The sequence below is a fragment of the Protopterus annectens genome, chromosome 5.part0 (genome assembly GCF_019279795.1).
Source record: "Protopterus annectens isolate FY-2018-M chromosome 5.part0, PAN1.0, whole genome shotgun sequence".
Taxonomy (NCBI): Eukaryota; Metazoa; Chordata; order Ceratodontiformes; family Protopteridae; genus Protopterus; species Protopterus annectens.
This window is the reverse complement of record NC_056735.1, coordinates 654619042-654645085: the sequence shown is the minus strand read 5'-3', so window position 1 is coordinate 654645085 and position 26044 is coordinate 654619042. Positions and strand designations below refer to the sequence as shown.

Below are 26044 nucleotides of genomic sequence, written 5' to 3'. Positions count from 1 at the left end.
AAATATGATCCTGGGAAGGCGCCAGACTGATTTCTGGAGGATTATAGTGAAACCCAGATTGTGTAACAGACAAGAAGTAAACCTGAGATCCTGAAAGACTGCAAGGGGAAGGGGGCTTGAATAAGCTGATCGTCTAAACAGAAAAAAATCTGAATACCTCAAATCTTGCAAAAAGCAATGACAGCAGCAAGGCATTTGGTAAATACCTCTGGCCAATAGGTCAAAGGGCAAAGCAGAGAACGGAAAATGCAAGGAAGAGAGGAATGTAAAAATTTCTTGAGGATGGAAGGGATGTGAAAGTATGCATCCTTGAGATTCAGAAATACAAAAAAGGCCTGGGGAAGACGAGGAGGAAACAATGTCTAAAGGGGATAACATCCAAAAGGAAGGAATCTTGAGAAAGATCCAGAATTGATCTCCATGTACCCGCCTTCTGTGGGACCAAAACCATCCTGGAATAAAATCCCTTCCCTAACTGGGTAGAATGCATGGGAGTGAAGAACCTCCAGGAAATGAGACAGCTGTTCCTAAGGAGGTACAGGAATGCCTGAAAAGGGAAGAAGGGTCACCCAAACCATGAACTATCATTGATGGATAACAGATAGAACCCAAATGAATGAAGTGATTTGTAGCAAATTTGGGAAAGTCAGGAAAAATCAGAGGGACAAGGGAATCTGACCAGGATAAAGAGGAAGCAAGATATCATCAAATAGAACCAGGCTTGTCCTGAAAAGAAGGTTTCTGGGAGGCAAGAGTCTGAGTAGACTTTGCCGGAGGCACATGCCTAGAAGCCTACTTGCCCTTGGGAGGAGGGCAAGATTCCTATGAACAAAGGCAGATTTGGAGAGATACTTCCTCTGAAACTTAGAAATGGGAAAAACAAAAATATCTTTCGGCGCCTGCAAGAGTTTGCCCTTGCCCTGAAGAGACATGAAAAGGTCAGTAGCAACAGATCCACAATAACTCTTGTTATTCAAAGTAGTATCCAAAAGTTTGGCCTTTATGTCATCAGGCAAAGCCAGAAGATGAAGCCAAGAATTACATAGCAGTTCTAGAAAACACACTAGCTGCATTATAAAGTACAGTTTTGTACCTACCATAAATGTAGATGTTCAAGTGTATACCCTGCTGCAGTCATCACACTTGGGTTATCCTGTCATCAGGCGGTCCCGCAGTCGGCCTGAATTCCAAAGTTTTGGTCTGGCGTCGGTTGCTGTTGCTTCTTCCCTGACGTCAGTGCACCAGAGGTATATAAGAGGCATCCGATGCCATTTTCTTCAGTTTTTCTTGCCCCAGATGTCAGGTGCCCCCCCCCAAAAGGTGGTCAGTAGATAGTGCCAATAATAAAAAAGTTTAGCACAAACAAAATATTCCTCCAGCTATAAGCAAATACACCACAAAAGTTGTAACAGATTTTAAGGTATTGAAAGGTTTTAGTTAGGTCAGAGGGGATGGAGGGAGGGTAACCTGGACTGCAGCAGAGTATACACTCGAACATCTACATTTATGGTAGGTACAAAACTGTACTATGTTCATCGTGTTACCCTGCTGCAGTCATCACACTTGGGTAGAATCCCAAAGCTAAGGATGGGAGGAGGAGTCAAACAGGGTTAGAGGAGGCTAGAAGGCCCTGCAAAACTGCATTGGCGAAGCCAGCTCTAGTCTTAGAGTAAAGTGGTAAGTGATAATGTTTGGTGAAGGTGTGTACTGAACTCCAAGTTGCAGCTTCCAGAATATCCTTGGTTGGCACCCCCCTGAGGAAGGCTGTAGATGTAGCTGCTGCCCTGGTAGAGTGGGGCCTTATGCTAGCAGGAACTGGTTTTCCATGGTGGGTGTAGCAAAAACGTATGCAATGTCCTATCCATTTGGAAATGGTCTGTTTTGAGATAGCCTTTCCTTGTGATGCTGTAGCATAGGATACAAAAGCTGGTCAGATTTTCTGAAAACCTTAGTTTTATCCAAGTAGTAACGTAGCTGCCTGTGAATGTCCAAGGAATGCAGGAGTCTTTCTCCTTTGTTCTGTGGATTTGGAAAGAAGGTGGGTAAATGGATGGTTTGATTTAGAGCCACACTGGATACCACCTTAGTCATAAAGGAGGGGTTAGTTCAGAGAAACTCTGTCTTGATGAAAAATGAGGAAAGACTCTACTGCCATTAGTGCCTGAAGCTCTGAGACTCTTCTGGCTGAAGTAATTGCTAGCAGCAGGGCAGTCTTCCATGATATAAATTTTAAGTCAGCTGAGAAAGCTGGCTCAAAAGGAGGTAGCGTAAGTTTTTCCAGAACAAAATTGCGGTCCCAAGTAGGTGTTGGTGCTCTCCTGGGAGGCCTAATATTTTTGGCCCCTCTGAGAAACTGCCTTAGGAGTGGATGTGAAAATAAGGGAGGATCCATGTTGTAGTGAGCAGAAACAGCTGAGGCGTGGATTTTAATAGATGAAAAAGAAAGCCCTTTGTGTAACATCTCAGTTAAATATTGCAGAATCTGAGGTATGTCCTGCTGAAGGGTATTTTGGCCTTTAGCTTGGTCCCAGGCGCAAAACCTTTTCCATTTGTCTGAGTAGGCTTTCCTGGTGCTGGGCCTCCTGGCCTCCAGAATAACATCCATAACAGCTTGTGAAAGAGGAGCTGGCTGGTTGCTTAGGTGATTTGCCATGCAGCCAAGTTTAAGGTTTTGAGCTGGCTGTGTAGAATCTGACTGTCTTGCTGTGTGAGCAGATGAGTAATTTGTGGTAAAATCCATGGTGAGCCCTGGGCCATATTCCTTAATAGTGGGTACCAGTGCTGGCGTGGCCAGTCTGGGGCAATGAGTATCATTCGGGGTCTCTCCATCCTGACTTTCAGTAGCACCTTTGTGAGAAGGGGTAATAGAGGGAAGGCATATACTGTCAGCATTTTCCAACTGAATGAGAGTGTGTCCACTTTCCAAGCTTGATGGTGAAAAGTCCTTGTGCAAAATTTTTTTAGCTGATAGTTTTGGGGGCTGGCAAACAGGTCTATGTCTGGGTGCCCCCGATTTTGAGTTATCATTGCAAATACTTGTGGAGCCAGTTTCCACTCGTGGGGATCCATGATGTTTCTGCTTAGGTCGTCTGCCAATGTGTTCTTTTTTCCTGGCAGGAATTGAGCTTGTAATTGAACTTGGTAAGCCAGTGCTGTGTTCCACAAGGTCATTGCTTGCCTGCACAGAGGGTAGGAGTGTGTACCCACTTGTTTGTTTATGTACCACATTACTGTGGTGTTGTCTGTCCTTATGATAAGCTGGCCTGGATGTAAGAGGTCCTTGAAGTCTGTCAGAGCATTCTGCACAGCTAGCATTTCTTTTTGATTGATGTGCAGATTCCTTTGATCTGCAGTCCATATGCCTTGAACGCACCGTCCTGCCATGTGTGCCCCCAGGCATAGTCCGATGCATCTGTTGTCATAGTTTGCCTGGCTGGGGGTAAGGTGAAAGGCTGACCCTTGTTGAGGTGACATGCCTGTGACCACCATAGAAACTCCTGTTGAAGGCAGGGAATGAGAGGTATCATTGTTTCCAAGCTGTGGCTGTGTTGAGTCTATACGCTTTTTAGGTACCATTGTAATTTCCTCATATGCAGTTTTGCAAATGGTATTAGTAGTATGCAAGATGCCATGAAGCCCAAGGCCTGCAGAATTTTTCTTGCAGGGAGTTGGGTCTTTGTTGCCATTGTTCTGAAGTACTGAGTTACTTGTAGTTGCTTGTCTGGAGTCAGATAAGCCATCTGGGCTGTTGTATTCAAGCTGGCACCCAGGAATGTCATTTTGTGAGGGCACTAGTTTTGATTTATTTTTGTTTACTGTGTACCCTAGGCAACTTAGAAGGTGTTTTACAAAAGCCAGGTGTTGTAAGAGAATGTCCTTGCTTTCTGCTTGGATGAGGCAGTCGTCCAGGTATGGGTATATTTGAATTCCTCTTTGTCTGCAGTATGCAATTACTGGTGCCAGGCATTTTGTGAAGACCCTGGGTGCAGTAGATAAGCCAAAGGGCAGTGCAGAGAATTGGTAATGGGTTGAACCTGCAATGAAACAGAGGTATCTTCTGCAATTTTGTCTGATAGGGACATGCAGGTATGCCTCCTTGAGGTCCAACGTTACTAGCCAAGCTTTCTTGCCCAACATGGGAAGAAGCTGCTGTAGTGTATGCATCTTGAATTTGGGTACTTGCAAGAAGATGTTTAGAATTGAAAGGTCCAGAATGGGTCTCCAAGCATTGTCCTTTCTGGGGACTAGAAAGAGCCTTGAGTAAAATCCTTGGCCTTGCTCCTGTGTAGGTACCAGTTGAATGGCTCTCATGTCCATGAGGGCTGTAATTTGTTTTTGTGCCTCTGCCCATTGATTTTGTGGCAGGTTTGGCATTCCTTTTATCCTTGGCAAGGTGTGGAAATGGAATCTGTATCCTTGTGAGATAATGTCTAGGACCCATTTGTCCTTTGTGACAATGCGCCAATTGTCTGCAAAAAGTGCCAATTTTCCTCCCAAGGGAGCTGCCAAGAGAGTTTTGCTTGGCAGTTTGAGGTTTAAGTCATTGTGTAGTTTGGGACCTGGCCTCTCCTCCCTTCTGTGTTGCAGTGCCCCACTGGCGAGGTTTGTAAGGGATTTGTGCTTGTCCTCTGCCCCTTGGGTGCCTGTATTTACCCCTCTGTGGTCTGTCAGAAGCTGGAAAGTGCCAATTTCTGCTGAAGGGTGGGGGCTGTACCTGTAAGAAATCTTTGACCGTCTGCATAGATTTTGCCTTATCCTCCATTTTCTTTAAAACCTCCTCTGCTTTAACTCCAAATAAGACATCCTGCTGTAAGTGTGCATCTAGTAACTTTGCTTTAACATGATCAGGCAGAGATTGTTCCTTTAACCAAGCATGCCTACGTATAACAAACCCAGTAACAGCTGCTCTAGAGGAAGCTTCCAAGGCATCAAAACCACATTGTAAAGTATGTTTGCCCACCTGTTCAGCTGCATGTAACAGATCCTGCATTTCCTTGAATTCAGATTGTTGAGGATGCATGCCCGTCTTTTGTTTTATTTGAGACATTAGGAATTGCTGGTATTTAAGCATGCAAAATTGACAATTTAGTGCTCTCATAGCTAGAGTAGCTAAGATGTAAACCTTCTTCCCCCACCTATCTAGTGCTCTGGAGTTCCTTTCAGAGGGTACAAGACTTTTAGCCATAGAAGCCTTAGCCCCTTTGGGACCCTGGGAGATTGTCTCTGGATCAGCAACAGGGCTTTTGTATAGGAATTTGTGTGAGTCAGGCACTCTATAGTATCTATCTGGTTTGGCTGGAGCAGGAGGCAGAGAATCTGGATTTAGACTAGATTCTAAGAAAATATCATCCACAATGTGTAAAACTGGGGGGATAGCAAGTGGTCTGTGCTGGGGGAGTAGTCCTGACCTTCCCAGTGGAATTGTTCCCTCATGGTATATGTAAGCTTTCCCCAAAGGAGTAGTCTTCAGGGAGAGAAGCTGAGGGAATGGAGTCTTCAGCATAAGAATCTTCATAAGGGGGAAAGGAGTAATGCTGTTCCTCAGAGGAGCCTGAGGAAACAGACACTTGATCAGAGGAGGCATAATCCTCCTCTTGTCTAGGCCTTTTGTCGGGGGGTTGGGAACCCCTGATTAAAGAAATCAAATCTTCAGCCATTTTAAGCATCTGTTTCTTAGGCATGGGGCCTTGAACTGGAGACTGAAGTGTAGTCTTTTTTGGTTTGAGAGGAGTCTTAAGCTTAGCATAAGATTTTATGGTGAGAGTAGTCGGTCTGAAGACACCTTCAGAAACCGAAGGTGTTTCTACAGCACCGGTTTCTCCTTTTGCAATGTCGTTGGTAGGGCCTAAAGAAAATGGCTGCGTCGGCCTAGAACTCTCTGCTGGAGAATCCGAAGTGGTCTGGGGGTCCAATTCAGCGGTAACCAGGGGCTGTGTAGGCACCTCACTGAAAACCAGAGAACCGGCGACTGGCCCAGCTGAGGCCTCGGAGTCTGGCTTGGATCTAGGCTGCCTGTCTTTATCTTTGCGTTTTTTAAGCATACCGGTAGTCGGTTGCTCCGACGGCATAGTGTAATTAAATTTCCTACCGAAGTAGTGTCGTGAGAAATCAAAGCGTCGCTTTACAGTTCGCTTATTGAACCTAGCAGAAAACCGACAACCAGTGACGTTCTGGTCTGGGCCTAGGCAAGGTATACAAAAAGAATGAAAGTCCTTATGAGGTATTTGCTTCCCACAAGAAATGCAATTGTTAACTATTTCTGACATCGGACTGAGGCAAGAAAAGGTTCCCCAATGGGGTACTTAGCTTTGAAGACTTCGGACTGAAACTCGATTCGAAAATCTCAGGTGTCGGCCGACCGGCACTTGCGAACTGCTTCTGCTTGGCACCGCGGCAAGAAAGACTGAAGAAAATGGCGTTGGATGCCTCTTATATACCCCTGGCGCACTGACATCAGGGAAGAAGCGACAGCAACCGACGTCGGACCAGGACTTTGGAATTCAGGCCGACTGCGGGACCGCCTGACGACAGGATAACCCAAGTGTGATGACTGCAGCAGGGTAACACGATGAACATCTACATTTGGAAAGGGCCAAAGTCTTCCCTTAGAGTAACAAAGGTAAAAACCACCTTAGAAACCTGAGAAAGAACAGCAAAAACACACCTGGTCATACGAGTCTGGTAGTTGATGGCCCTAAAGATAAAATGGCAGCAGTAAAAACTTTCTTGCCTAACCATTCCATGGCCCTACTATATCAGAAGGCAATAACTTGGTGGAGGACAACAACTTGGATGATTATCAGAAAAGACTGACTACAGAAGGGACAGCAGAAGGCCATTTATAAAGAAATTTGCAGTCCTTGGGTACTTTATAGAACCTATCTGGTTTCTTAGGTGCAGGACACTTAAGAGTCAAAGGCTACAGAGGCTGCCAAAAAGGTATCCAAAAGGACAGCAAGGACAGGAGGAACAGCAGATGGTTTGGGAGACTCCATCTGTAGGAGCTCACAAAAACTCTTTTGAACATCAGAGATTTAAGAACAGTTCCACTTAAAAAAGTCCATCACATGGGCAATGGTATCCCCAAATGAGAACTTTTCCAAAGGGAAGTCTGGACTTGAGGAACCCTCCTACTTTGAACCATAGTCCAAGGGGGAAGGGATTTGAAATAAGGTCCGCTCCAGGGACTTAAACCATGTCACCACAATAAACAGAACATGCTGGAGGGATAGATTCCTGTCTCAGAGACTTCCCATACTCTGGAACAAACTACCCATTCATGACAAGCAAAGCTCCTCATTGGCCCTCTTTAAGAAAAATCTTGACGACTGGATGGGAAATAGAAAATTCACCCCGGAGATCACTTCTGTGGCACTGCCTGACAGGGGGACTGGAAAATAATTTTCTTGGGTGGTGAAAGCCAGGGAATCTTTTTGGCTAGGCTTATATAGGCCCCAGGGCCGATAGCCTAGTACCTACCTATGAACCTATAAGAAAGGGAGTTTTCTCCTGAGTCCAGATCCTCATCTGAGGAATCTAATTCTGTAGGCCTCTTGAGAGGAGTGGAAGACGAGGGAGAATCAGGAAAAGAGACCCCACTGAGGTGGATTCAAGGGCATCAATGCATAAAACAATCCCTGAGTGACATCCTGCCATTCATGTTGGAATCCTTCACAACAGGAGAAATGTGCTTTGTATTTTCTTTTGATGTAAGATGTCCACTTGAAAAACCCTTGGAGGATCAGATCTTTGATGTAATACTATAATAGCTGTAGGAATCTTTTCCCTTAGCCTCAAAGATGTGGGAGAAGCTGGATCCATGCAAGCCTCCGATGGGGTCATGGCAGAGGAATCCAAGGCAATCACTGGACAGTCCTCTGGGCTTTCACCAGTCTCAAGAGAGACATCTGGGGGAGGGTGGACACTAATCGGACCAGGCCTAACTTTTTTGGCCTTCTTCATGGCAGATTACTGGCCCTGGGATAGAAGGATTCTGCCATAGCACTCTGAGTGAACAATTTAAGACATTGGTTCGCCAGGTATATGGATTAAGAGGACAGGTAACTATGTAAGGTCTTAGGCACAAATGCCTGCGTATGATCTTGGGAAGCTCCCAAACAAAAAAAAAAACACTGGTCATGATGGTCTTTATGGGGAATATGCCTCCAACACTGACAGTTTCTCTTTCTGGATGACATGAACACAACAACAATAAGAAAAGGAAGAAAAGAAAACCCAACAGGCACTTATCTGAAAACAAAGCTGGGTAACCAGCACAGCAGAAGGGCATTCAGACTGACATTTGATAATGGTGTTTGGGCTGGCAGCAAAGCAGTCTTGAGTATTTGCAACCATATATCACCTATATGCCCTATGTTGTGCATAGGGAGCACGAGCACCTACAAGAGCTGAAGGCTTTGGTATAATTGCCGGAAATTAGGCTATCCTTGGCAGGAGATCCCTTAGGTGAAGAATATTGCAACAGCAATATGGGACATCAGGTTATACTTACTTTGTGGCAAGCAGTGTTATTACACTGGATTTGTGCACATCTGCATATGACCCCTCAACACATTTCATTCCTCATTACCACAACAATAGTACAGCACACATGGTCACATTCTTTAACTGGGGAAAGCCATTCTATTACGGACCTCTGGCCATGCTCCCTATTTGTCTTACCAGACTAGCCAGAAGCTGCTTAATCGTCCTAACCAAAGTCCTTAAAATGTTAGGTTAATTCCCAAAAATGGACTACGAGGGGCACAGATTGCATACTCCTTTTGCCATGCCAGATGACAAAACACTGATTAGTTTTGGCATGGGTGGGACTACACCCACATATGAGGTGATGCCATTCAGCTGTCAGAAGAGTTCCCAAAGTTATTAATCTGTGAATAAGATACACCCCCCAAGCAATAAATCTGAAATTGACAACTTTCAGTATGCACCATGTGAACTCTAGGTCACTTTACCAGAATAAAATGTCCCATGTCAAAACAGAAAACAATAGCCATATCTACTGGCCCCAACCTAGTTAAAGTGCAGCTTTATGTTCTTTGTAAATATTATTTAGTGTTCTATGTAAACTACAGCTACTTCTGCAAACCTTACTTAGGGTGACCTCTACATTATGGTGGTTAGTCTACCCGCACTCACAAGTGTTCGACTTTGCACTTTCATTTACCAGTTTTCCCATTTATGTGTCTGTTTATTTATAAATACATGGTCCATGATGTGACTGATGTTTCACATATGCTTACCACTGCAAGTTACTTCCCACACTGCTAGTCTTCCTGAACTTAAGCACCCTCTTCAGGTAAAACCTGAACTAGTACCACTTGCCTAAGGGCTCACTCTACCCTTAATTTTGTCAATGAAAAGAAAATACAGAGATGTTCATCTTCCTGAATGAACTCATTAGTTTAAGAATATTTCTAATGCCAGTTTCATGAGGAACACCTGTGTCCTATTAATAAGGTCCTGCAGCTACAAGATGCTGCAAGTAGAGGTAATACCCACTAAGAACAGTGTAATCTAAAAGGAAGCAGGTGACCAAAACAAAGCTTGGACAAAGTCCGCCCATCATGAAGTTAAAGACTAAGGACCAGACATGCTTTTCAAAGGTGGATTCCAATAAATAACAGCATAGTCAGATGAGGTTGAGATGCATTTTTGCCCTTTATAAAGTCATGATATGCAAACATGTCTAAAATGTGCAATGTCTGTGGAATAACTGAGACCCAGGTCATAAATGCATATGATTAATGTAGGTCAGGAAGCTAACCAGCTGAAGTGCCATACATACCTCTTTATCCATTTGGACAATAACTTCCAAAAAGAATGTCACTTCTAAGAGTCAAAGTCTAAAGGAGCAGCCAAGCATGGCTCTCAACCTTTTGCCTACAGAATTAAAGACAAAATAACTATTTAGGAAAAATGACCCCAGTTAGGGACACCTTTTAAACACTACTAAAAATGTTCAATTTGGGGACGAAGGAACAACATTTTAAGCCAAAAGTAGATGTGCCCATACAAATTCAGGACAGCTGAGGGGTATGAAATAAAGCCTCAGTGTGACTGCACTGAACCTAAGAGCCAAACACAGTATTAGTTAATTATTTTAGAGCGGATGACCCTCCAAGTTTAAATACTGCAACAACAATACAACCTATTTTAAAGCTTTGGTATAACTTCTTAAAGTAATGCATTTGTTTTTGTGATTTGACTGGGCTGCTATAACTACTGTTATTATCATCCATTTATTTAAATGCCTAATATAATTGTTTGTTATGGATTTTGTAAGTATCACTAATTGCTACTGACTGATCTACTAGTTAATTAATGATGAGGCTGCTATAGCTTGTTTATGATGCTTTCAATTCACACACTAAAAAGTGCTGGCCTTGACAGCTTTGCAGTTTGCTAATAAAGCACTTGAATTTTTGTCAGTTTTAACATCTCTTTTTTGGTTTGATTTTCATTTTTAGTGTGTTACACTTAGCAGTTTTACTACATTTTTTGCTTTTAAGCCAGACACACTATTCTCAGCCATTTATGGGCCACAAGGATAAATTCTGGCGGCCCTTCTCAAATTTTCTAATCAATAACTAGAATAACGGGAAGCAGTGCACATGCATACAGGAATCATACCGGTTATGGGAACAAAAGAGAGAATGCTTCTAGTAACAGCACCATCTGTTTTGCTACACTAAGCATACTAGGTGAAAGACCACATTCTACCAAGTGGTGAAAAGTCAGTCTCCAAGGTTGCCAACTCCTGGAAGACTTTGACCAGGCAGATTTACTACTCCAGGTACATAAATAGGTCAGACATCATCTATGCAATGGGTATAAACATACACAACTCTGTTTGTTCAGTCATAATACCAGGATCTGGTGGAACAAGAGGTGCTCTGGAGTAATCCCCCCTTTCCAGGGTTTTTAGTTTGAGGAATACTGACCTCAACTCCAGCTGACTGATGTAATGTCTTTTTCCTTAGTAAGGGGGTTATTTTTCCTGAACAAGAAAGAAGTAAAAGTGAGTTTCCCAGATAGCCAGTAATACATCTGTCACCAGGACCCATGACAATTTCTGGTGCAGGAAAAGAAGGCCCACAGTGATGGTGGTGGAAATGGTCAACCATTTTAAAAATTTCATAAGGGTCTATCACTAACAGAAAGTAGTTTTGTAACCACTGATAACAATGTCCACTACAATATCCTCATCCTTAGGCAAGTCATTGGAACCAGGAAGACTGCAGCCATCAAGGCAATGAAGATGACCAGGAGGTGCCCATCCTGTATCTTAACCCAATTTGCCATGGGTATCCAGTTGTCCACATAAGTCAGTTTTTAGTGAACCAAGACTGGACAAACCCAGTGACATGAGCTGGCATAAATTCATAGATTTTTATATCTTACCCCAAGTTTATGTAACCTCAGAATGAGTTATGATACATAAGAGATGAAGGGAGTTTAGATTATTCCAGTAAAATGAAAGTAAATGTGATTTGCTAAAAAGTGACTTGAACTGATGAACAAAAACCCTGTCAAGGCTATGAATTCCTAAATCCTCTCTGTAAGCAAGAGCAACCAACATTATGACTAAATATGAGTAAATTAAAGCAATGATCTGAGCCAGGCCAGTGAAGATTCCTCCCAGTTTAAGTAGAACACCAGGGTTGCAAACCAATGGGTTGGCAAAAATAAGGTTTAAGACAAGGATGTCAGTTGTCCAGGTGAGGGAGTACAGTGGGTTCTTTCTCTTGCAAGATCTGAAAAATAATGGCTAGCACCACAGAAAACACTGCAGAACAGAGGACAGACCAAACAGGAACACCTTATACAGAAAATGAAGCCCACCCAGAGAAAAATAAAGAACCTCTTGTAAGAACCCCAGATAGGGATGTGCCAAAAAAGCCCAACATTATTGGTGACACCATCCAAGCATTCTGTTACAGCAAGGAAATACCCACCTCACTCAATTCCAGAGTCACCATTCAAAACCTGATAGACAGTAGTCTCCTGTTTCCTTAGGAAGAAGGAAATTATATGAGAAGAATACACTGCCTTTCAGTGAAGGATGAAGAGACTCTATGACCCGTTTGGGGTGTACAGTCTGGGTCTGTTTCAGGAAGTACTGTCTGGGTCTGTTTCAGAAGATCTGTGGAGACTACATCCAAAACTGAATTTTTTTCTCTGTGCAAGACCTAACTCTTCTATAATAAGGCCATATATGACCACACCTAAAAACCCACCAAGCTGTAGTTGACAAGCTTGGCCTTCAAATTAAAGTCCTGTTTGGAAGTCTCAAATCTGGCTGTTGGGTCAGTGAAGTCAACCTTCTTGGAGACTATGTGAAAACAGCAGGGGGAGGCAAAAAAGTACAGTTGTGTACACTTACCATAAATGTAGATGTTCGAGTGTATTCACTGTTTAGGTCATTACATTTGGGTAATCTGCTGGCAGCTTGCCCTCAGTCGGCCTGATTAACAAAGTCTTGGGCCCTGCGTCGGTTGCTGTCCCTTCTTCCATGACGTCAGGGGTATAAAACATGCAGCCGACACCATTACATCAGTTTTTCTTGCCCCAGATGTCAGGTGCCCCCCAAATGGGGAGCAATATATATATATATATGTATATCTATATATATATATATATATATATATATATATATATATATATATATATATATACACACACACACACACATATATATTTATATATATATATATATATACACACACACACACACATATATATATATATATGTATATCTATATACAATTTAAAATACAAAAAATATACCTCCAAACAAAAGCAAATACACCAAAAAGGCTTTTAAGCATAGTAAGAGAGAGTAGAGGTATAGTAAAAAGAAAGAAACGGGGCTGGAGGGTTGGTAACCTGGACTGCAACAGTGAATACACTCGAACATCTACATTTATGGTAAGTGTACACAACTGTACTATGTTCTTTGTGTTTCACTGTTGCAATCATTACATTTGGGTGGATTCCCAAAGCTATGGTTGGGAGGATGGATTTATACAGCATTAGGACCAGCTATAAGGCCCTGCAGGACAACAGTGACCAAGCCAGCTCTGGATTTAGAGAAGAAAGGTAAATGATAATGTTTGGTGAACGTATGATCTGAGCTCCAGGTAGCAGATTCTAGAATGTCTCTGGTAGGAACACCTCTGAGAAAGGCTGTAGAAGTAGATGCAGCCCTGGTGGAATGAGATCTGATCCCCTGGGGGATAGTTTTACCATGGTGCATACAGCATAAATGAATACAATGGCTTATCCATTTGGAAATAGTCTGCTTTGAAATAGCCTTTCCCTCTGCCCCTGCAGCAAATGCCACCAGTAGTTGTTCAGATTTTCTTAGAGATTTTGTCCTGTTTAAGTAAAATCTAAGTTGTCTGTGTACATCCAATGAATGCAGAATCTGCTCCCCCTTGTTCTGTGGCTTGAGAAAGAAAGTTGGCAAATGATTGGTCTGATTAAATGCCACACTGGATACCACCTTGGGCATGAAGGATGGACTGGTCCTGAGAGACACCCTGTCCGCATGAAAAATAATGAAAGGCTCCACTGCCATAAGAGCCTGTAATTCAGAAATCCTTCTAGCTGAAGTGACTGCTAAAAGGAAAGCTGTTTTCCAGGAGAGAAATTTTAAGTCTGCAGTAGCAGCTGGCTCGAAAGTAGGGAGAGTGAGTTTTTCCCAATACAAAATTGAGGTCCCAGGCAGGGGTTAGAGCTCTCCTGGGAGGTCTTAAGTTTTTGGCTCCCTCTGAGATACTGCTTTAGCAGAGGATGAGAGAAGAGGGGAGGTTCTGTGTTGTAATGAGCTGAAATGGCAGAGGCATGGATTTTTATGGAAGAAAAGGGCAGGCCCTTGTGAAGCATCTCTGTTATGTTTTGTAAAATCTGAGGAATATTGGGCACTGCTGTGCTTATTCCTTGTGATTGGTTCCAGGCACAGAATCTTTCCCATTTGTCAGCATAAGGTTTTCTAGTACTAGGCCTTCTCGCCTCCAAAATGACATCCATCACAGGTTTGCTGAGGAATGCTAAGGGTGAATTTAGGTGATTAGCCACACTGCAAGATTCAAAGTTTGGAGCTGAGTGTGCAGAATTTGGTTGTTCTGCTGAGACAGTAAGTAAGGTGTATGAGGCAGGTGCCACAGTGGAAGATGCGACACATTGCACAGGAGTGGGTACCAGTGTTGGCGAGGCCAGTCTGGAGCAATCAGAATCATTTTTGGTTTGTCCTGTCTGACTTTTAGTAGAACTCTGGAGAGCAGAGGCAGAGGGGGAAAAGCATAGACTGATAGGTTTTTCCAGCTGAATGATAGAGCATCCACCTTCCAAGCTTTTTTTGTGATGAGTTCTTGTGCAGAATTTGTCCAACTGATAGTTCTGGGGTGAGGCAAAAAGATCTATGTCTGGACTCCCCCATTTACGTGTCAACAAGTTGAAAATCCGTGGTTCCAGTTTCCATTCGTGTGGGTCCATGAGATTTCTGCTTAGTTCATCTGCCAGAGTATTCAGCTTTCCTGGCAGGAATTGAGCTTGTAGTTGTATTTGGTAGGTCAAGGCCGTGTTCCACAATGCCATGGCTAGTCTGCAAAGGGGGTAGGAATGTGTACCCCCGCTTGTTTATGTATCACATAACTGTGGTGTTGTCCGTCTTTATCATTAATTGTCCTGGATGAAGGTAGTCCTTGAAGGCTGCCAGTGCATTCTGTACAGCTAGCATCTCTTTCTGATTGATATAAAGGTGCACTTGATTTGGGCTCCATTTGCCCTGAATGCACTTCCCTGGCCAGATGAGTCCCCCCAAGCATAGCATGATGCGTCTGTAGTTAGGGTTTGGGTGGCAGGGGGTGGAGTGAATGGCAGTCCCTTGTTTTGGTGGCAGGCCTCTGCCCACCACAGGAACTCTAGTTGCAGGCATGGTATGATAGGAATCATTGTTTCCAGGCTGTGACAATGATGACTCCATAAACTTTTTAAGCACCAGTGAAGTTTCCTCATATGCAGTCATGCATATGGAATTAGAAGAATGCAGAAGGCCATGAACCCCAAGGCTTGCAGAATTTGTCTTGCAGACAGCAGGGTTTTTGTGGCCACCTGTTTGAAGTAAGTCACCAATTGAATTTGCTTTTCTGGCGTAAGTTAGGCCATCTGGGCAGCTGTAGTCAGGCTTGCACCCAGGAATGTAATTTTTTGAGAGGTACCAGTTGTGATTTATTTTCGTTTATGGTGTACCCTAGACAAGTTAGAACCCTTTTTACAAGCGCCAGATGCTTTGGAAGAATGTCCTTGTTTTCTGCCTGAATTAAGACAATCGTCCAGGTTGGATATATCTGAATATTTCTTTGCCTGCAAAATGCAATTACTGGAGCCAGGCACTTTGTGAAGACCCTGGGTGCAGTAGATAAGCCAAAGGGAAGTGCAGAGAACTGGTAATGCAAGTAGCCTGCTTTGAAGTGGAGGTATCTTCTGCAAGATTCCCTGATTGGGATATGCAGGTAAGCCTCTTTTAAGTCTAGAGTTACCAACCAGGCATCTTTGCCTAGCATAGGAAGTAACTGTTGAAGAGTCAGCATCTTGAATTTTGGAATGTTCAGAAATGTGTTTAGAGTAGATAAGGCCAGAATTGGATGCCATGATTTGTCTTTTCTGGGTACCAGGAAAAGTCTTGAATAGAAACCTTGTCCCTTTTCCTCTTCTGGTACAGGTTGAATAGCCCCCATGTTCATGAGGGACAGAACTTGTTTCTGGGCCTCTGCCCATTGATTTGGGGGCAAGTCTGGCCATCAGTTTGGGATTGGCAACATGTAGAAATGAAATCTGTGTCCCTGGGATACTATATTTAAAACCCATTTGTCCTGGATTATAAGTTGCCAGTTTCGTGCATGAAGTGCCAGTTTTCCCCCCAAAGGGGCAGCTAAAAGGTAAGTGCTTGGTGAGTGTAGAGGGAAGTCATTGAGACTGTTTACCATAGGGAGGTGCCTTGTTGTTTCCAGATTTGGAGGTGGAGGTACCCCATTGTTTTTTTCTAAAAAACCCTTGTGACTGAAACCTGGAGCCTTTGGAATGTCTGGGTTTGACTTGAGTGGCTCTCGAAGGAATTGGAAAGGGCCAGTTATTAGTAGACCAGTGCCTGCAAAATCCTGGAGGTTGCAGTTGTAAGAAATCTTTCACAGTTTGCATAGATTTAGCTTTATCTTCCATCTTTTTTTAAAACTTCTTCAGCCTTATTACCAAAGAGAGGGTCCTGTTGTAAAGGAGCATCCAACAATTTTGCTTTAACATGATCAGGCAGAGTTTGCTTTTTGAGCCAAGCATGCCTTCTTAGCACAGACCCAGTTACAGCAGCCCTGCAAGAGGCCTCCAAAGAATCAAAACCACATTGCAAAGTATGTTTTCCAACTTGTTCTGCTGAATGCAATAAATCCTGTAAATCTTTATTTTCCACACAGTCAGAAATTAACATCATTTTCTGTTTAAGCAGTCCCATGATATGCTGTTGATATTTAAGCATATGAAATTGACAGTTTAAAGCCCTGATTGCCAAGGTTGCTGAAGAGTAAACCTTCTTACCCCATCTATCCAGCGCCCTGGAATCTCTATCAGAAGGGGCAGGATTTTTAGCAGTAGAGGCCTTAATGCCCTTGGGACCCTGAGAAATGGTTTCAGGATCTGCAACAGGATTTTTGAAAAGGAATTTGTGGGAGTCAGGAACCCTGTAGTATCTGTCTGGCTTACAAGGAGCCGGAGGCAGAATCAGGAGCCATACTAACTTCTGAAAAAACATCATCAACAATGTCTAGAACAGGAGGTATAGCCACAGGCCTATGCTGAGGAAGAAGAAGAAAATCCCTAAGTCTCTCTTTAGATTCAGAGAAATCCTGACTTTCCCAGTGGAAATGTTCCCTTAATGTATGTAAAGTTTCCCCAAAAGAAAAACCCTCAGGGGGAGAAGCAGAAGGAATGGAAACTTCTGCATCAGAGTCCTCATGAGTACGTATAGACAAATCCTGTTCATTAGAAGAGTCAGAAGAAATAGAATCCTGTTCAGAAGATTCATAATCAATGTCTTGCCTAGGCCTCTTAGAAGGAGGGGTTTGGCTACCCCTGATCAGAGTAATTAAATCTTCAGCCATTTTGATCATTTGTTTTTTATACATAGGGGCCTGCACATGTGGCCCAGGCATCAGTTTTTTAGACATAGATTTAGATTTTGGCCTTAGTTTTGAAGATGGCGTTGGTCTAATATACAAATCTGTAGGCCTGAAAACACCCTCCGAAGGCTCCGGACCCATCTAAGGTGGAGACATCCTCTGGTTCCATAACTGAAGCATCTCGCAGCATACCAGACTCTGAAAGGGTCTCAGTAGAGCCCTGCAAATCAGAAGTAGCGAGTATCAGGGGCTGAGAAAGCACCTCACTGAGTACCGCCGAACTGGCGACTGGCTTAGGAAAAGCGTCATTAGTTTTGGACTTCAACAGTCTGTCTCAGTCTTTTTCTTTGCGTTTTTTTAGGTATTCCAGTAGTCGGATTGCTAACCGACGACATTTCTGGATAATTAAATCGTGAACCAAAATATTTAGAAGCAAAAATATACCAGCGTTTAATAGTGCGTTGATTAAATTTAGCACAAAATCAACAGCAAGGTACGTTGTGGTCAGGGCCTAGGCAAGGAATACAGTACAAATGAAAATTCTTATGAGGTATTTGCTTTCCACAAGTAATGCAATTATTAACTTTTACTGATATCAGTAAGGAGCAAGAAAAAGTTTTCCCAATGGGGTACTTAGCTTTTAGTTGAAGACTTTGGTTCTGAAACTCGAAAATGAAAATTTCAGGAGTCGGCCGACCGGCACTTGCGAAATGCTTCTGCTTCGGGCACCGCGCGGCAAGAAAGACTGATGTAATGGCATCAGCTGCATGTTTTATACCCCTGACGACCTGACGTCATAGAAGAAGGGACAGCAACTGACGCAGGACCCAAGACTTTGTTAATCAGGCCAACTGAGGGCAACCTGCCAGCAGATTACCCAAATGTAATGACTGCAACAGTGAAACACGAAGAACATCTGAATAGTGCTTGGAACCTTTCTCTTATGAAGGGAGAAGTTTCTTCCTGGGATACTGGAGAGGCCCATTAGCAAAGGATGGATTTTGATAGAGTCATATAAATGTTACAGGATCATCAACACTTGTTTCCTATTTTGAAAGTATTCAACCAATTCTTTGGAAGCCTGTCCAAAGAAGAAATTACCATGGATGGAGAAATAAAGAATGCTCTACATAAGCTGATCTTTAAGTGGGGAGATTCTGACCCATATCATCCAGCACAGGTAAGATCCTCATCATGCTGCTCTGACCATGACATCAACACAGTCAACATTACAATGAACTGAACAAAAAGAAAAAAAAAACACCCTAAAACCAGTGAGTTTTTTTTCAAAGCCTCTCTGACCTCAGAATTTGGGAATCTCCCAGCTTTTCAAGATCCTAGTCAAAAAGGAGAATTGGAAGGGTAAGAATGACAGCTAAGAAACCAAAGCAGTAATGCAGCATAAGTAAAAATCTCATCACCCCATATTGTCCAAAGTCTTGGAATCCTTACCAGGTAGCAAAGTGGAAATCTACCATGTTCTCTTGGGACCTGCTCGTGACCAGAGAGATCTTGTAGGACTCTGCCTTAGGATTAATGGTTAAGATAAAACTCCACATCTCCACTCTGTCAAGGGCTAATAGAGGACATCCCTACCCATGGTAAACACTACCCGTGTATGTCAAAAAATGCAATGCAATCCATTAGTCACCTTTAAAAACAGTCTCCGTGACTGGATGAGTATTTACAAATTCACTCATGGATATGCAGTATGGCTTCTTGACCAAGGCAGCTAATTTATTTAGCAGTTTATCATATAGTACTGTGGCTATGCTACTCTATGCCCTTCTATACTGCCTGCCTAGTAATAGCCTAAGAACCTATCTGTTATCCTGGGAGGAAAAGATGATAAGTCTGAATGCTTCCAGGCTGCAAAGAAGCAATCGTTCTAATGGCCCACGTTCCATGGGAGGGATGACACTGGGTTCATTATCCTTCTTAACAGACACGGACAAACTTTTCAGGGGAGGAGCAAGTTGAGCAATAGGTCAGTCCAAGATGCACTACATAACCCTTAGAATCTCTCCAAACAAAACATTACATGCATTGGGGGGGGGGGGGGGTAAGCAAAGGGGAGGTTTCAATATCTTATTATGCCTTTTCTACAGGGATCCCTGGTATGGATCATCAGAATTGCATCCTCAGCAAAACACTGTGGGACACACTGCCTTACCCTAGCTCCAACAGTGGGTATCCTACCTTTTCCTCAGAATCATGAAACTTTTACACACACTAAGCCTTTGGTTGTAGCACCTCAGAATATTCTTCCTACTGAGAGTTATAGTGATCTCAAAGCCAGTACATACATAGCAAGGGTACATGAGGCACTGCTCCCCTCACAAGTAAATTATTTTTAAAGGTACAATAGTGACTTTTGAAATCTGCTCTTTAAAAATTTAAACTAAAGTTTATTTTTCACAGCTGTCAGACTTATACAGGAAGCTGTAAACATCACATCTACCTAAATTAAGTTCTTACAGTTAAGGACTCTGCAGGTTTCACAAAATATGATCTGGGTTAGGTAAATTAATATAAGAAGTAAATCAAATGAAGTGGGACTTTATATTTTAATTTCATCTGATAAAGTGTGGTCAGGCTAAATTAAGTACATGGAAAACTTGTTAGGAACTCCTAAGAAAGACTGGTTTTGTAGATGACTCACAGCTATGAAGTAGTTTCAAAGGCAAATAAAAGATTTCACAACATTGTACAAATCAATGTCCACTTAGTTCTTTAAACTATTTTCACTCCTGTTCAGGTTTCCTTCAAAGTTAAGTCTGAACAAAACAAAACAAATAGCTTCTATTTTCAAACACTGTTATGCAACCTGGCAGATATGACATATACCCTAGGATTCAGAAAAAATCTTAGTGCTTAATAAAACTGCCTACTGCAGGCAGGTGAATTTCCACACTAGTGAGAAAATACAATTCAGAGACAGTTATGGCCACAATGAAAAAGCCCTCATTAACATGCCTCTGAAATTAATTTTAGCTAAAGCTACTGGTGTGAGACCTGACAGTGGTAGTGTTTGCCCTGGCGGCCCATGCATCACTTGGCAAAGGCACCACCCTACACTCACCCGCTCCCAGACATGTGTGCGTGTGTGTGTGTGTGTGTGATTGCAAACTTTTCTAAATCTCAGCCATAATGTTTCTTTCTATTCTAATGAGATATACATGACTTTACTTTTATGAGAGGACTGTAAAATACTTAGTAACATACAATATTTAAATCACAGAATGTATTCTGACAGAAGCATTACAACAATCAGCTAGTATACTTGGCCAAAAGGACTGCAATATACTAACTCAGTAATACAACATTTTTAACTTGCACTGTGGACCATGCTGACAGAAGCACTTAAACACCCAACTGTCTTAGAATAAAGAGATCTAGTACATTCAGTCACACTACAATCTTAGTGGTTTTGTGTGGGAAGCTTTCCGAGGGTGAAACACACACTTGTACATCTTCAAGGTATACTTAAATTGAAGAGATTTCATTCTGATACTGTCAAAAAAATTTCTAACGGTTCTGCTTGCTGACTGCTGAACACTGTATTTGTTAACAGTCATCTGATCACATTACCCGACTTCCTTACAAATACAATACACACATTACTCTTTACAGTAAGACTAATAGGTAGTCAAATTATAGTGTAGGACATCTATAACTCATTCCTACAGTTACAGGCAGGGTCAAAGTTCCTCAGTTTTCAATCTGATCATCCCCAATTCAATCAATAACTGATAGACTTCTGTTTCTGGGATGTCACCTGGCACTAAACTAGCAAGTCTTGACACCTTTGCAAACTACTGCACTGCCTTACAGAACCATTAGATGTCAGTCTCTTAACATGATGAATATATCCACTTCACAAAGGCAGTTGATCCGTGTCGTCTCTGAGCTTTGTACTTAATGTTCCTAAAAAGTCGATGCTGTTAAAACAAAAATGTAGGATCCAAATAAGAATTCACCTGCCACCATGGAAGGCCTATTTGCAAAGTTTTAACTAGAAGGTTAAATATCAGAAATACCAACAAGACGGGATGAAATATTTTAGCCCTAACAAGAAAAAATAGCTCACCTTTTCTTGATAAAGTTTATGAAGCCATTTTGCAGCCTCCTTCTCGTCATCTGGAATATCTTCAAGGGGAAACCTCCTGTTTTAATGACATGGCAAGACTATTACAAAGGATTTAACACAATTAAAAGCCAGAGGTCCAACAATTCTAGCAATCCAGAGAACAGCTCTGGGAACCTTTAAATGAATTTGACTTTCGTTTCTGAATATTAAACTGGTTATTCTGCCATGTCACATGTAACTGCCTTCTCTTTTAAACCATGGATTTGAGAAATGAATACAAACAGAGTACAATTTCTCTCATGAGAAACTACAGTCACTGGAAACATGTTTACTGAGATAACTTTACAGGGATATGAACCTTCAGCTACCAGGAGTTTAACAAATTGCTACAGCTTATGACATGACTTCCTCTGAGCAATACAATAAAGGTCTGTGACTGGACAAATGGGTGAAGAACAAGGGTGTATTTCAGGTTTAGAAATGACTCCAAGTCAGCTTAAGAACTACTCATTCACAGAACAGCAGTCCTTAGTAGTAGAGTTGGGACATGTCATGACATGTAAACAACATATTGTAGAGATTGAGAGAATAACGAAGTCTGTCAAGTGCAAGCACATTAGACTGGAGTAAAGGTAAGCGCTTTCGCGTATCTCCTGATACGCTTCCTCAGACCATCTGATGGTCTGAGGCGTATCCTAATAAATTTCATTTCAATTTGTTTTAATCAGTCGTGGTGAGTCCGAAGTTTGTTTTACTTTCTATTCCTGTGTATTTTAACCAAGGACTCTTTGGCTGAAGTGGTTCATCGTCTTCTACTTCTAACTGGAGTAAAGGTAGAAACCTGTGGAAACTGCAAAATGTCAGGAAAAAATGGATGTATCCTGAAAGAAAATAACTAAGAGACATCTTCCACTCATTGGAAACACCTGCACTATGTGAGAACCAACCTGCCACCACTATGGCTATCCTGACCTGTACATTACGGTTTTATCCTACTTTATTATACTGAAATGAAAACCTACCTTGGAAGGACAATACATCCATTGAACATCTATGATATAAACAGAAAGGGTAGTTAGCAATGCTACAAGTCTGTGGCAGTGGGGGGTGTGATGTGATACTGGAGCAGTGTCACAACTGAGTGTGCAACTGTGAAAACCAATTAAATGGTAAGGAGAAAATCAGGAGAAAACATAAGGGCTGACGTCTGGCACATGCAGTTTGAATCACAAAGGCAACGGAGTCAAAGATGCTTGTGCCTAGGAATTGGGTGCACAGTACTAACACATTTATCTAAAACACTGTCCTCTCCAATAATGCCAACCTGACAATACTTCCCACATAGCAAATCAAAAACGATATTTGCCAACAAAGCCATATATGCAAAATCATGTAAAGACGTATCATGGAACTAATCAATCAGGACATAGGGAACCTCCAAGCCCTATAGACCACTCTCAGTTTGTATTCATCAAGGGCAGGTCATGCTTAATCAATCTGGTGGATTTTTTTTGAAAAGATCACAAAAGCAATGCATAAAGGCAAAATGATACCCACAGCATACCTTGACCTGGCCAAAGCTTTTGACACAATTCCTCACTCAAGCATATAAGAAAAGTGAAATAACCTGGGAATAAACCCCTATGTCACCTGATGGATTGCAAACTGGTTCACAGACAAGCTGCAGGAAATCAATAAAGTTACCTCTGCAAAGAGACCTGTTACTACTGGAGTCCCCCCAGGGTTCTGTATTGGGACCTCTCTTGTTTGGCATCTACCTTTCTGAAGTAAACGCCAATACCAAGGGGCTCTGGCTGGCTAAGTTTGCAGAAGACTGTAAGCTAGGAGCAGTCACTGAATCCCCAAATGACTTAGACATCCTGCATAGCTTCATAGATTGTTACCCGGGGGGGGCTTTCTAAGCCTAGCCAAGTTTTTCTGAAAGAATAATGATGTCCTGTATCCAAACAGGACACTGAGTGCCAGGCATTTATAAGCTACCTCTGTCCATAAGGAACATGGATGCCAGGCCTGGTGTAAATTTCCTATTCCCAATCCACCAGTCTAGGTTGAACATAAACTGGGTAATAGACAAACTAAGCTTCACATGGATGGATTGGAAGCTTGTTCCACAGGAAGGGCAGTCTCTGGAACATGCATCTATCTCTCCAGTATGTTCTGTTTAAGTCAGACAAAATTCAGGTCCCAGGACCTTGTACTTCTGGTACTGTCTGACTTATGGATATGCAGGAGATTCATAAGTATCAGGTTTGCAGATGCCTTTCTAAGCCGGGCATAGATCATCCCTCAAAAATCTATAGGAGACTAAGTAGAGGGAAAGGGCTTTAAAGCAGTCTTTATTATGGCTTGCATTCTTTTTGTAAAGAACCTCTGAGGTCACTCCAGTTGCTGCATATGCCTGGTCAGGTACATATTGAAGGGAGCATTGTACTCTAACAGAGGTCAGATAATGGTTGAGTACAGTGGGATAATGACCTCTTTGGACCTAGATATCATACTGTTGCTTATAAGTTGCGCAATATAAAAACATCTCCTCGCCACTGTGACCACGTGGTGGTCGAAGGTAAGGCTACTGTCTATGTGCATACTCAGAACCCTAGTCACTGGGTCGATTATTAGATTAGGGGTGTATTATCAACATGGCAATTAGCCAGGATGGTTGACTTCCCAAAGGATACAATTTTGCATTTCTTAGCACTGAGTTTAAGACTATGGCTTTGGCACCATTTGTTAGTCAGAGACAGGCCTTCATGAAAAATGCTAGTGTCTAAAGGGAAGTCAATGATAACTCCTAGCTTGCAAACATCTGCAAAATTAGTCAGCCATAAACTTTCAGCATTTACTTCTACTTTAGAGAAACAGATACCAAAAAGGAGCAGGCCTAGTACTGACCCTGGGGGACTTTGCTACTGACTGGCCTCTTGGTGGAGGTGGCCTCTCCTATTTTGACCTCCTGGGTCCTATCAGTGAGACAGCTGGCTATCCAGCAGATGATAAAAAGGATTTATACCTAAATCAGTGAGTCTGTCTACAATGCCTGAGTGGGTACAGTATCAAATGCCTTGGCGAGGTTGAGGTAAGCTATGTGCACAGTCTTGTCTTCATCACAAGCTTCTTTAACAAGCCAAACTGTGATGAGGTCAGCATTTCCAGTTACCTATGTCCTCATTTATCATGCCCATGATGATTCTTTCCATGGCCTTACATACAAAAGCTGCTCAGACTTATGGACCTGTAGTTACCCTGATCAGTGGTTGGACCTCTTTTGTGCAGGGGAATGACTACAGCCATCTTCCATTCTTTACGCACAAAACCTGACTGTAGGCTCCAGGAAGGTTTGTCCCAAATACATAACTGGTGCCAAAATCATGGACCGAAACTAAATGCCAAAAATGCATTATTGCCTCCTTTGGGAAGTCATCTACCCCAGGAAACTACCACATTGCCAATACAACCCTAAGAGATGACTCAGTTGTTCAGGATTTGGGAACTTATGTGGACAACGACTTAACTTTTGACCAACATATGTCCATTGTTGTAAGAAAGTCTTTCTATATTGCACTGGTTATAAACAAAGGGATTGTGTGTTTAGATGCAAAGATGTCATTGTACCCATTTACTCAGCCCTCATTTAGGCCAATCACTGAATGTAATGCCCCCTTTGGCATGTCTAGACACATGTAACAACTGGAATGCCCACAGGGATACCTCATTAAAAGGATACAAGGCCTAAACAGCATGTTTTACTACATGGACTGGCTCAAAGCCCTGTCACTATACTTGGTATCCTACAGACTTCTAAGACGTGACCTGTGTCTAGCATATAAAGCATCCTCCAACCCAATACTGATGGATTTACTGCACATCAGTAAGTCAAATGGCATTAGAAACAATCAGTCTAGGGATCTAAACCTCTTTGGCAATATCAATAGAATGGTTTGGAAGGACAGGTATATCTGGTTGAGGACATGGCTGCTCTGGAACAGACTCCCCATCCACATAAAACAGAGTTCATCCCTCTCCATATTCAAGCACAACTTTGACCTAAAACAAAGAAATAAGTCTAGGACTGTATTACTAATGGACACAGGCAGTTATTAGATGCTTTATCCCAGCATGGGACTTCCCAATTTATCAATGGTATGATCCTAGTTATTCTCATTAGGGGTAATATATAATTAAAGACCATGGGATTGACAAAGCCAATCTCCAAACCAATGGAATAGGTTAATTTGAGCACAAAAAGAAAAAACTGTCTAGGCTTAAAATGGCCTGCAAGGGCAACTAGCCTAGTAATCATCTATGAACCAATAAGAAAATCTAAAGGTATTTCTGCTCAGTGCCAGCAATCTAAACAAGAAACTCTTCATCTTATACAATGCTGACCTTTGTGCAGTCACTGAGACACAGAGAGCACACTGACAGTACAAACAGAGAGCACACTGGCAGTTCAAGGCTATAATGCCTTCCACACATTTAGACCAACTACTACACAGGCAGGAGCTAAAGGTGGAGATGTCTTGATTGATATAAAAAAATAAATATATCAGTGCTAGTCAAACAGGATGATGCACTTCATGTTCAAATATTTATAGGCATACTCTCAGACCTCTTTCTTGCAAGCTATAGCTCCCCCCCATGACCCAGGAAATCAATAACATGCATTTGAGCATACTGGAAACACTCACCATCCAATCCAGTGCCATATTCATGGGTGACTTCAATTACACTATTATTA

At 42.3% G+C, this 26044-nt stretch overlaps 1 protein-coding gene across 2 annotated transcripts in view; it reads right to left on the bottom strand.

Annotated features, from left to right (window-relative positions):
• Positions 1–26044, bottom strand: part of AGPAT3 (1-acylglycerol-3-phosphate O-acyltransferase 3) — a 1609180-nt gene that overhangs the window by 45083 nt on the left and 1538053 nt on the right. For both annotated transcript variants that reach the window (XM_044072498.1, XM_044072499.1), the window contains one exon: positions 21286–21361. In XM_044072498.1, coding sequence (XP_043928433.1) covers positions 21286–21361 — 76 coding nt within the window. The remainder of the gene's footprint in view (positions 1–21285; positions 21362–26044) is intronic.